Raw genomic sequence first — 12,749 nt, 5'->3', positions numbered from 1 at the left:
ATTGCGCCTGGCTAAAACGAAGCACTGCTTCGAGGCGTGTGACACACTGCAAGAGGTCCATTTGCTGGTCAAACCTGCGCACATGGAATTTTTAGAATCGCTGTTTACAAAGCGTCATTATTTGATATCATGTATGAGCCTCGGCATTTCATAAGTTCAATTAAGTTTCAGTAGATATCTTTTTCAACTGTGGGATTGTGTTATCCTTTTAAAGTGTGATTTACACAAAGTTTAACTTTCAAGTCTGTGTATTGTTTTTTTGTCTTTGGTGTTCAAAACAGTATTTTTAGAGTAGGCTGTTATTTACACTTGCAAGAGAATAAAGCAAATAATTGGAAAAAAAGACAAGAGAATAAAGTAAAGAACTGAAAAACAACAAATAAATGATCAAAGCCTCTCTCATGGGTTGACGAACTCGCGATCTGCAGCTTAAGCTTTGGAGACTGGCACGTTTGGAGGAAGATTCCAGCTGACCAGTTAAGACACATCACTGACGTCAGGAACTCCGTGGCCGATCGTGTAGAGCAACTGTCTCCTAAAGTGAAGGTCGTGAGTTAAATTTTTGACTATTTATTTATTTTACACTCTTCTAAGTGCAAATATAACTCTGAAACTGTCTTTTTGGTCGCACTCTAACCCCGGGTTTTCACCGGATGCGGTTGCGGTGCGGTTGCGGTGCGGTCCGGCGACGCAAGCAATTAGATTCCATTCATTCGAATGGTGCAGTTTACACCGCTTGTGGGTGCGTTGCGTGTCGACTGCGTCTCAGCTGCGGCGTGCCGCAGGCCTTCCGCAAGGATAGACCTATTTTCTATTTTTGCCGGACGCCGCAGCGGTAGGCCTCCGGCAAATGGCAAGCTAGCACAAAACACATCGAGCGGGACAGGAAGACCGACGCAGTTTCAAAATAAATTTCCGGTTACCTTTCAGAATAAAACACTCGCCAGCTCCTATTTCGCAAGCTTTTCAGCAAAACGTGACGTGGGGCCATGTGCTCATTCACGGTTTAGACACCAGCGAACATGGACGAGGAGAGGTTTATATTGGAGGTGGAAAACCACAAAATAATATATGACACGGCACATCCTTTTTATAAGGACAACCAAAAAAAGGATGCTGCATGGAATCTCATAGCAGAAGAAGAAGAAAAGGTTAAATCAAAAGAAGTCCACCTCTCTTTCTGCTTCTCTGTTGAGCACAGACTTTCTGTATGTTTGTCGTTGTGAAATGCCACATGATCGCGCGCGCGCGGTCCCGCGAGACACGTTGGGAAGTGGGCGGCGACGGAGCTGCCGGACCGCAGCTGTGCGGAGCCGGTGTGGATTGACAAAAAAATTGACCCGTCACGCACGCAAACGCACACACGCAAACGCACGCACGCACGCAAACGCACGCACACATACACACAAAAAATAATAAATAAATAAAAAAAAATAAAAGAGCAATGATGACAAGACGTTGAATCGGTAAGACTACCGAATGAACAATTCTGAGCTCTTTAAAAAAAAAAGGAAAAAAAAAAAAAAAAAAAAATTGACCCGTCCAGAGCACGCAGTCAAGACGCACCGCACCGCAACTGCACCGCAACCGCATCCGGTGAAAACCCGGGGTAAATAGAGTCAAATTTACTCGACAGAATTTGTGTAAGTGCGGTGCTTGTAAACAGGGATATTGTTTTTATTATATGGGATACGTATTTCCATAATCCTAGAATGGAAAAAAAATATTTGAGCCGAATGATCATTCCCTTTCCTATTTTTTGTATCAAGAAATTGGGGCTTTAATTACTGCAGGCAGGTTTGTCAAACATAGTTAATTTTTTCCCGCGAAACAGCGTGAAGTGGCTGACACGTTTGTGACGTTCGAGGCCTCGTTTACAGTGGTCACGTGATTTTCGGCATGTCGGAAGCAGTTGTCGGAGCACTGCTTCGACAAGCCTCCGCTTCATTTGCTCGAATCAGATTTGAGCAGGAAGGCTTGAGCGTAACATCTCTAGTGTTAAGTTATCACTCAGCTCAGTCTAGTTACCCCAGTGGTTAGTTGTTTCAGTTCCTGTCAAGTCTCCCTAGTCACCGTCAAGCTTCCCTTGTCTTTGTCTTCCCCATGTTGTCCAGCTGTCTCTTCCACGTTTCCAAGCCAAGTGTCTCACCTCCAAGCCAAGTGTCTCTCTCCCCGCTCCAAGCCAAATGTCTCACTCACCTCCAAGCCAAGTGTCTCTCTTGTCCTGCCAAGTCTGTCCACATATGTCCCCGTCCTGCCAAGTCTGTCCTGTCAAGTCTATCCATGTTCTGCCAAGTCTGTCCAAGTTGGTCCAGTCAAGTTAGTCCACGGCATGCCAAGTCTGTCCACGTATAGCCAAGTGTGTCCTGTCTTCGTCCTCTCGCCCAGTCCAGTCATGCCAGATCACGTTCTCCTCCCCTCACCTATCCTAACTTGTTTCAATAGTTTCCCCTTTGGTTCTTAAATCCTGTTTCCCATCTGTGTCCACTTGCCCTTGGGTCACACCCGTCACCATGGGTGGGCCATAGGGGTCCGTGCCCGCCCACCAAGATGATTGTGCCCGCTCATTTGAGGCATGGCTCTCTCAAATGGTTCTCCTTTTTTTATTATATGTTTCCATTCATTCAGTTTAGCACTCTTATATCCGAGTGTCAGTAAACGCAACACAGGTCTCTCGTTGTCGGAGGTATGGTACGTTTGTGTTGGCTGCTTCAGTTCATTGCTTCTAAGGTCGCCACTTGCCGAATAGTTCTTGTTTTTGGCGTCGGCTACGGCCAACGGTAGCCGTTTGTACAAGACAACTAAAAAGGGTGACATTTCCAAGTAACGTTTTCTGGCGGCATTCTTGCAAGATGTCACAATATGAAGAAATAGTTGTAGTTATCTGCAACAACCATCACAGTCTTACTGAAAATAATGCTAGGTACGCCTTCCGCTGACTTATACGCATACGCGACAAATATGTCAATGTTTGCGTGCAATGCAAGAGTCATGTACATTTTGTACAAGTGAAGCTGCATGTTTCTGAGGACGCTGGCGCACAAGACAAGTGAGGAGGGACATACTACAAACTACTTTCGTGTCGGCAACTAAAGAGTCACTTTGGGGGGGGGGTTACTACAGGACCCACATATCGTTTTGGCATCTACAATGAGGTAGGATTTTTCTTTCCTTTTTTCTTTTTAATTCCGCTGCCGACACCGTTCAAACAGGTGGCCCGTTCGAAGCAATATGTCAGCATATCCGCCCTATTGGATGTGGCAATTGTATTTGCCATTACATCGGCAAAAATAGTAAGACTGACTTTGAATGGGATAATATAATCAAAGGTGGTAATAATTCCTTATTAATCCAATGAGTTGTGGCTTGATGATACATCTCCAAGGAGAAACAGGAGGCATCTTTACAAGTAGCTTCACTTTGCCTCATCCAATATGGCTGCGGCGTCAACGTACTCACGACACCACTGCAGTCTACTTTGTGTGTATACTGTAAATGCAGTCTATGGTAATACTGTCAGTGGGTGCCATTCAATGGATAGATGCACAACAGTGCTACATAAATTTATCCAAATATATTGGGCAAGTTAATGCTATCAGTATGCTATCATAATAATTGAGCCCGCGGCCTGCCCATGCATTTCATGTGCCCCCCTTAAGCCTGGGCTCTGGTGACGGGTCTGCCAAGGGTCCACCCTCATCTACTCAACCCCGGCAAAACATAACAATAAAATAAAACACATTTTTTGTTACTTCTCTTTTACCCAGTTTCATTACCCAGACAGTTTGTTTTCCCGTTTGCTGTACTAATTGCAATCTTCCATTAAATGATCCGTTATTATTTGACAAAATAGAGGACCTCAAAATCAAATCCACTTGGCTCGGCTCTGTTTATACCACATCAACGAGGAACGTGTTTCTTTGGAACACTTTGGTCCGAGCCATCCAAACACCTGGCCCAGATTTTACCCGATTCATTTGTAAAAATGATGGGGTGTATTCCGAGAAAACCTTTTTCTTTTTTTTTAAGGTCGCCGCTCGCTTCATTGTCTCAGCTGCTAGGACGGTTACGTAATGCCAATGGTCTCTCAAAGCAGACCGAACAAGCATAAAAACATTCATTATAGCGTATCTTCGACTAATATTTATGAACACGTGCATGTCGTGTCATCAGGGCGTTCGTGTGTGATGTTGCGTTTCCGTGCGTGTTTCTCTTCCGCGACGTTTTGCAACACTCGAGTAGATAAACAAAGCCACGTGCTGCAAGGGAAGTTTCCGAGGTGGGCGGGGCTATCATGCTTCCGGGAGCCTTTAAGAAGCTGCGCAATGACAACACCGCAAGAACAACAACACGTTGAAGTACAAGGGTCTAACAAGGAGGGCTGTATATTAACGCGTTCGGTGTTTTGTTTGCTCGTTTTAGCATATTTACTCCATTCCGAACAAGTTCAGGATGCCTTTCCTCGGACGGGACTGGAGGTCGCCCGGACAATGTTGGGTTAAAACCGAGGAGGGATGGAAAAAGACAACGGTGGACGACAAAAACAACATCTCCGTGGAGAGGTTTGTTATCAGTCTGCCAAAACCAAAACGTCATTACGTTTTGAAAAAGGTGGTGAAAAAGAGGTGACACTTTGAAGACCGTAACATTGAATACACGCATATTTTGTTCTTCTCATCTGATTCTTTTGTTCCCATGCCTCTTCTTTTTTGGGTAATCGCTCAACTATTAATAACCCCACAAATCAGCGGATTAACGCTGCGTGAGTCACTTTAAAAACGGATTTGACTTCGTTCTGCCACGAACATTTTGTCTTCAACGTGACATCTCGAGAATGCAATCCAGATTTTTTTTTCCTGTATGTAAATGGGCCCAAACTGTTTTCTATGAGTGTGTGGTGTTTTCCAACCTTTATCGCTGGCAGACACACATTAAATCGGGCACAACAAAAACGCCACAAAAAGAGGAGACGGCACACAGATTAATTACCTTATGCCATCTAGTGGAAGACCATTAATTGTTCTGCTTGTCATTGTACGTCACTGGCATCTAGATGAAGAAAGACAATAATTGTAGTATTTGCTGACCTTTCCAGTGGAATTAGATCATTTCCTGCACCACAACCGATGATGATGATGATGATGATGATGATGTTGATGATGATGTTTGTTGTCCATCACTGGTGTAACTAATAAACAATGTATCTTTTGTGGGTTTTGTAGCTTCTGCAAAGCCGAGCAGGAGTGTTTCATCAAAGAGAACTTGTTGCTTTCTCTCAGCTATGACATGGCTGCAAAGAAGAGAAAAAAAGACCTCATGAACAACAACACTAAGTTCCCATGTGAGTCACACACCACCATCTGACTGATTGTATCACAATACAGTGTCTGTTATTGTTGAGTCTGGATTTATTAATGATGCAATTAAAACCTCCAAGATAGCTTCCAGTCATAGATTGACATTCGATGCTCAAAATGTTGTTTTGTGATTAATTTCCCACCATGTCACAAACGCTATTTCATGTTTTGTGATTAATTTCCCACCATGTCACAAACACTATTTCAGGCCACTAATATAAACATTGCGCTTTCTCACAGATTTCCACAAGGAAAAGTGGATTTATGTTCATAAAGGAAGCACCAAGGAGGTAATGCATAACCTTAGATACCAAAATATTTTGTCATTGATGTCAACATGTTGAAAGAAGTCATTCGTGTTGTGGAGTGTAACTTGTAACCTTAATACCTTATTAATGAAATCCCAGCGCCATGGATATTGTACCCTGGGGGAAGCCTTCAACCGCTTGGATTTCTGCAGCGCCATCAAGGACACGAGGAGGTTCAATTATGTCGTCAGAGTGAGTCCTGTCTTCTCTCACAGTCGTCACTGTTGTTTGTTGATGAGTTTGGATTAGCCACGCTGAAGGGGTTAAAGCTGATGGAGGGTGTGTGTCACTTATCAGTGTTGTGCAGACAGTGGTGATGATTTTGACCGAGTGGGTACATATTTGCGAGCATGAGTCATAGTAGTTCATGCTAATGGAGGGTGGCGGGTGTTGAAATAATGTCTTCCCAAAGCAGGATATCATACGAAAAAAAAGTGCCCACATGTTTGGTGCTGCTTAACAACAATACTTCATAAAGTGCTTATAAATTATTTTAAAATAGGTTCCTCTTAAAGCGATGCAAGACTTATAACTCATTTTCCAGTATTGGATTAGGCATTGTGTATAAAGAATAAAAGTTCAAATATCTCTAGCATCTTATTCCCTGGTTTATCTTTTAAACGATTAGACTTAGACTTAGACTTGACTTTATTGACATTATCCTGGTCATGTGATCGTGGTGACCTATCCCGTGCGGAAAATGAAAGCCACCTTTGTTCATTTCAATGGGAGTTTGCTGACATAATGGGCACAAAAAAAAGACTGTCTTCGATCCCAAATACTGCACCATTTCTATTCAGAGTAAAATCCTCAGCACATCCGGTTTCATGTCAGTCCGTGTGGGGGTGGGGCCGCTCCTAATGTGGGCTAAAGCATGCTAAGCACACGACATGGAGTTTAGCCTAGCATAGTGAAAGTCGCCCGGATGTTTACGTCCGCTTCGACTCGCCGGCGGCTGGATCTGCCAGTTTCATCCATCTTTCGGATGGAAACAGATCTTTGAAGAAGTGTTTCTTTGCTGGAAGGCATAATTCCCACCTGTGATGTCCGCCATGGAACGTGATAAAAGCGAGTTCTTTGTTGTTACTGGCAGCCATGTCATTCAATGTGTATTTTACGCACTTGACTCTCCAAAATGCCCGATATAGTATAAATATTCATAAGAAAGTGCTGTAAAATCATAATCACTGAACATAAAGTGACAATTTTTTTCAGGGAAGAGTTGAAATTAACCATTTCACAGAATAGCTGGTTAGTTTCTTGTAAGTCTTGTGTTCCTTTAAAGTCATAAAAACCTGTTTAACTCTTTTACTGCCACACATTATAAAAGAAAAAACAACCCCCACAGTGCCAGCCGATTTCGAGCATTTTAACTCATCTTTCAAGGCAAACAGAATATTGGGTGTTTTTACTACATATAATGTGGGTACCAAATGAAAGATCGCATTCTATTCTTTCATAACAAAAAAGTGTGTTTCTACCTTATTCCGTAATTTCAATGGCATTCAGCGAAAATTGAAAAGATAAGGAGAAAATAAGCTTCTTATGAAAAGATACATTTTCTCCACAAACATGACTTTGACACTAACATATAAATTTTTTTTGTTTAGTGACGCTCTGTGAATTGGTTTCATTTGACAAAGGCTATGATCATTCACGTCACCCTTAAAAACATTCAATTTCATAAGATTCAGTCATGCTTCATTGTAATTTCATACACCGGCAGCCCATTGAAAAGAGATATAATGCTGCCATCTGCTGGCCATAGTTAGTGGGTGTTTTTGATTCCACAACTCATTGACCAGTTAGCGCTGCACTAAGATGGCACTGGCCATTGATTAAAAAAACAAAACAAACACGGAATTGACAACATTTAACGTTTATGGCGGCATACATCGTGATTTTACTAATCGTTATTTGATGTTTTTGGAAGTCAAAGAGTTAAAAAGCCTCAAGTTCAAACTATTGTCATACTTGTGCTTGATTTGTAATATGGATTTAGCAGTTATAAATAAAAACAATGTAGTAGCTTTACCTTCACACCCTTATTGTAAAATAGCACCCACTATAATTTCTGTTCCCCACAAAGCCCACTGATGTGAAACATTTCCACATGTGAACCCACGTGAGCTGCGTGTGGGAGGGCTTAACTGCGCACTGAGGTGAGACCCCTCCTCACAGGCCTCATGAAATGAAACCTGCTGGTTGTCAGCTGATTCTGACTCAATGCCACTCCCACAGACACATGCAACTTGTGAATCACACCCTCTGTGTTTCACACTCAATGTCAACATGTACTGCTTTTTTCTGTAAAAAAAAAAAAAAAGCAATGCATCATGACAAGTACTCTACTTGCCATTTTGACTTACAATCATAAGTAGAGCTCTTTGCCGGTTGAAGGTCATGTGTAATGACCTTTTAGTGTAGACTCCACAGCTAACATTTAGCTTAGTAAGCCGGTAGAACAATATGTCTGTGTAACACGATCATACACAGCGTTCTGGGTTACCGCTTTCCTCTGCCTATGTCTGATGACTTCACTCCGACTCACTTTCACAGATCATATTCTTAGTTTAGAGTCATTCAGTGGGTCCAGAGAGAAAAATGAAGTTGTATCTTTTTCTCTACTGTCACGACTGTACATCATGTTAAACAGTCTTCCTACTACCATCGACTTGATTTGTGGAAAAATGTGAGATGAAGCGGCAGACTACGAAGTGCAATTTGGTGAGCCACGGGTGCTAAAAGTAGATACGGAAACGCGCATTGTTCTGCCCGGCTGCTCTACAAAGCGTGGGGCGCTTGATGAGCTGCTAAAAGACAAAGGTCATAGGATTAGGCTGAAGGAATGCAGCAGGAAGGAATGGAAAAATGAATAAGGCACAAGCAGACAAACTTAAAAGTCGACACAAGGATTAATTAATAACAACCCCTCAATACAGTACTTTTACATACATTGTGTTTTAATTTAATTCATTTCATTAAACAACAAAGGAATGAGGATGTCCTGTGATTGTGCAACTTTTCTCATTTACGATGTCCAAGGTCAAACATGTTCTTCCATGATGTCACAGCATGGCAGCCTGTACGTCAGAGGTGTCCAAACTTTTTAATTTGAGGGCCACATACAGAAAATCAGAAGGACGAAGGGCCACATAATGTTATGAAGAGAAATAGTATTTAGTCCTAAAAATTGTAAAAATAATTTAGTTGTACTTTTGCATATGTAGAAAAATGCTGCAGTATATTAACCAATTTCTTTGTAGTATGGCAGTAGGGTTATTATAGTTTTGGAATTTTTCATTTTAGTTAGTTTTTATTAGTTTTGTAAACATAAAATGTAGTTTGTTAGCATTTTCATTTTTATTTTATTTCGGTAACAATATTGTATTTTGAATTTCAGTTTTAGTTTATTCATTAGTTTTAGTTAACTAAAATAACCTTTTAATGGCACCTATTTTTTGATACCCTCCTTTCTTACTTTGACCATCTCCAAACATTTTGGTTTTGTTTATTTTATTTGAACTGAGTCAAATGCCATTTTTAGCATATGTCGCGGGCCACTGAAAAATGGACGGCGGGCCGTAAATGGCCCCCGGGCCATAGTTTGGACACCACTGCTGTACGTGCTGTTTGCAAACGAATGATACACCACGCACATGCACACACTGATGAATAATTCACTAAATTCACTTGACATGATCAGCAGGCAAGTGATTAAAGCTTGTTTTGCCAAGCTTTCTGTTTCCCTTGGCTATGGGCCAAATACTTCCCAGCAGCTTCTTACCCCTGAAAACACTCATCAGTGAGTTTCATCCCAGGTGGATTTCAGCCAGACTAATTTCATCAGGAGTGTGTGTACTTATGCGTCTTTACTTATAAACACAGTACAAAAAGCCCTGAAGTACCAAATCATAGTCTCTCAGACGACAGCACTCAGTTTCTCCCTCTTCCTGCCTCTCTTTCTGTTCAAGCTGCTGGAGCTTATCGCCAAGTCGCAGCTCCCCTCACTCAGCGGCGTGGCTCAGAAGAACTACATGAACATTCTAGAGAGAGTCGTGCAGAAAGGTAAGCCTTGTTACGCTTCTTATCAAAGTTATTTAACAATACTGCATTAAGGGTCTTTATTGTGGACCGGGGGCTACGTGGGATTTAATAGTTTCTTTCCAAGATGATAAGTAAAAAATTTCATTTCATAAACATGGCAGTATAAAATGTTATATGTGTGGTACAACTTGTTTCCCCATAGAGACAATAACTTGTGGCACAGCCGTGTGTCAGCTCAAGTGTTTCATTAAAGTTTAGATGATGGATAAAAAGATAGTAAAACTACCTTAGTGGGTCTGAAATACTGTTTTGTTACTGATATTTAAAGTTTAAATGCCTGCTTAAAGGGGACTTGTTCAAAGAGCTCCATTTTTATTGTGGTAAATGTTATATTCATGGTAAAAGTTAGAAATAAAAAAGGCTGTTTCATTAGTTATTTTAATATTGTTGTTTTTTTTATGTGTTACTTGTTTATTTTCAAGGCAACATTGTTAATTTTTATGTTTGAGTTAAAAAGAAGACACGATAAGGGCAATATCGTGATATTAAAACATCATCGTTGTCATGTTCACAATATTTAAAAGGAACACATTTGTTAAAAAAAAGTCAGGTTGATTTCTATTTGTGCAGTTCTAGCACCATCTAGTGGCTAGTTTATTAGTGCAATTTAATTTTCATTAGGGATGTTTTGGCCATCTATGTTTAAAATATATGTTAATTGTCAGATGAAGGGGATGAAGGGGAACCTAATTTGCTTGTGAAGCGATCAATGTGTGCTTGCATTAGCAAGTAAATGTCTCAATATTGTTATTACAGATTGTAGGTGGTTTATATGCATTCCTGTTATGTACAAAACCACAATATTGTGCCTTTTTTAGTATGAGCTCTTTTGTTCTTACAATATTGTATTTTTTTTTTTTTTTTTTTTTTTTTTTTAAATATCACCAAACAACCCCCACCCCCAATATCATGATAATTATCATATCATGATGTTTGGATATCGTTACATCCCGAATTTTTAGTTGCTGTGGAGGTTTGGGAGGCGCGGAATATTTTCTCCTTTCCCTTGGGGTCTTAAAAAAAAGAGAGAGAAGCGCTGCTTTAGCTACATGTCTTGGATCTTGTTTTTTTGTTTTTTTTCCCTTCCCCCCCAAGCAAGTCCTGGATCTGGTGTTCCAATGATACACAGTGAATTCTGTAGAGTAAATTTTATTATTTTTGATCCCACTCTAAATAGGGTAAAATTTACACTTGGAAGTAAAATATTAAGAGTAAAATGTACTCAAAAGTATTTTTAGTGTGTACGAGGCAATTTGCTTATCCCATGAAAAAAAACAACTCAGAAATTCGAAGTAAATTTTAGAAGGAATTTTTTTTTGAGTACCTTTTACTAGTTTATTAAAAAAAAAAAAAGTTACACAAGGGTTGAGAAACGAACTCACAACCCTCAGTGTGGGAGACTGCCACTCTACCACCTGAGCTATGCCACTCCTACTGTTTGCTTATATCCAAAGGGAGACCTCTTGAAGATAAGATTCCAGCTGACAAGCAATTTACTAACCCACAGGAGGAGCGGCATGGCTCAGGTGATAGAGTAGCAGTCTCATGGCTCAGGTTGATTGATTGGAGTTGATTGGCTGTTTCCCAATCTGAAGTTGTGTTTTTGTTCCTCAAGACTTGAGTGACTTTTTTTAATTATTTTTTTTAAACTCCTCATTTCCAAGTGTAAATTTTCCTCTGTTTAGAGTGGGACCGAAGAGACTGTTTAGAGTAAAATGTACCAAATATACTGTGTAGTTATTGTGTTCTCTATATGTTGGGACCCATAGATCAACCTATTTGCAGATTTTTGTACAATTTTATTTTGTTATCATTTATGTGGGGTCGGGGCAAACTGCATTTTTCATGGAAAACACTTAATGGCTGTGAATTAGGGGTGCACCGATCACAATTTGTTGGCCGATCACCGATCTTTACAATAGCCTGACCTGCCGATCCCGATTTTTGCCGATCCCGATCCCCCCCCCATAACCAAGAGCATACACTTTAAATGTTCCTTTTTTTAATTGGAAAACACTGAGCAATACCTATCAAACAAGGTAAAACATGTTTCAACACATTAAGTAGTTCTCTCAAATATAAATGAAATAAAAATAATAATAAAATAAAACTTGTGCAATAGGTTACACTGAAGACCTGTTTTGAGAGTTAAAAAAAAAAAGTGCACGGCGGTATCAGTAAAGTGTCCTTCCTGAGTATTTCCTTGTAGTGCAAAACGAATAAATGTCTAAATGCAGATGTGTCACAATCTCGATATAAAATATCCATCCAAAAATATCTTGCACCAACTTATAGGATTAAAATCTGCTAAAGTAAAGCATTCTATAAAAAAAAAAAAAAAAAAAAAAAAAAAAAAGTGTCTATCCACTGCGTAGTAAGACTCAACATCGACATTAATTAAGCTTACGTCAGAAGTCCAGATATCTGTTGTAAAGCTGAGTGTCTTTGCATCGGCTCCAAGCAGGCTGTGAGTGTGGCTCCAAACTTTTTTAAAACAACTCCGGAAATGCAACTTCTAAAAAGTATTTTCGACTTGGCAAATCATATCGTGGGCTCAAGTGCTGCATCAGGTTTCTGAAGCCCCGGTCCTCCACAACCGAAAAAGGCTGATCATCTAATGCCATGAACTCCATTATTTTTCTCGTGGTAGCTTTGCTCCTTTTGCTGCTCATCAGAGGCAACAGCGGTCCATTCTCTGGATCCTTGTTCACGCTAGCTTTAGCTAAGTTAGCCTTAGCTTGGTTGCTAACTTCAAACACCGCATACTCAGCAGTGTGGTGGGTCCTTAAATGGCGAATGAGGTTTGTTGTATTGAATGCCTTGTGTGCAGTCCCACCACGACTTATTTCGACATTGCACGAATTACAAATTGCGATCCTGTGCTCGTTTACTTTTACCTTGAAATACTGTCAAACTGTCGACATACTGCTGCTGCTGTTTGTAATGTGCAGTGCGCATTTGAACACGTGACCTAGCG

The 12,749-nt window shown here is 40.6% G+C and overlaps 1 protein-coding gene across 1 annotated transcript in view; it reads left to right on the top strand.

Annotated features, from left to right (window-relative positions):
- The first annotated feature begins 4,220 nt into the window (after positions 1 to 4,220).
- The window catches only part of fbxo32 (F-box protein 32), a 24,629-nt gene continuing 16,100 nt past the window's right edge, over positions 4,221 to 12,749 (top strand). Inside the window, exons 1-5 of the mRNA XM_077526487.1 lie at positions 4,221 to 4,562; positions 5,223 to 5,341; positions 5,598 to 5,647; positions 5,765 to 5,857; positions 9,640 to 9,733. Of these exons, the coding sequence (XP_077382613.1) occupies positions 4,453 to 4,562; positions 5,223 to 5,341; positions 5,598 to 5,647; positions 5,765 to 5,857; positions 9,640 to 9,733 (466 nt within the window). The 5' untranslated portion in view covers positions 4,221 to 4,452. The remainder of the gene's footprint in view (positions 4,563 to 5,222; positions 5,342 to 5,597; positions 5,648 to 5,764; positions 5,858 to 9,639; positions 9,734 to 12,749) is intronic.

This window comes from Festucalex cinctus, chromosome 7 (genome assembly GCF_051991245.1).
Source record: "Festucalex cinctus isolate MCC-2025b chromosome 7, RoL_Fcin_1.0, whole genome shotgun sequence".
Classification (NCBI taxonomy): domain Eukaryota; kingdom Metazoa; phylum Chordata; class Actinopteri; order Syngnathiformes; family Syngnathidae; genus Festucalex; species Festucalex cinctus.
The sequence above is the reverse complement of the archived record's forward strand: the minus strand, read 5'-3'. Positions and strand labels throughout refer to the sequence as shown.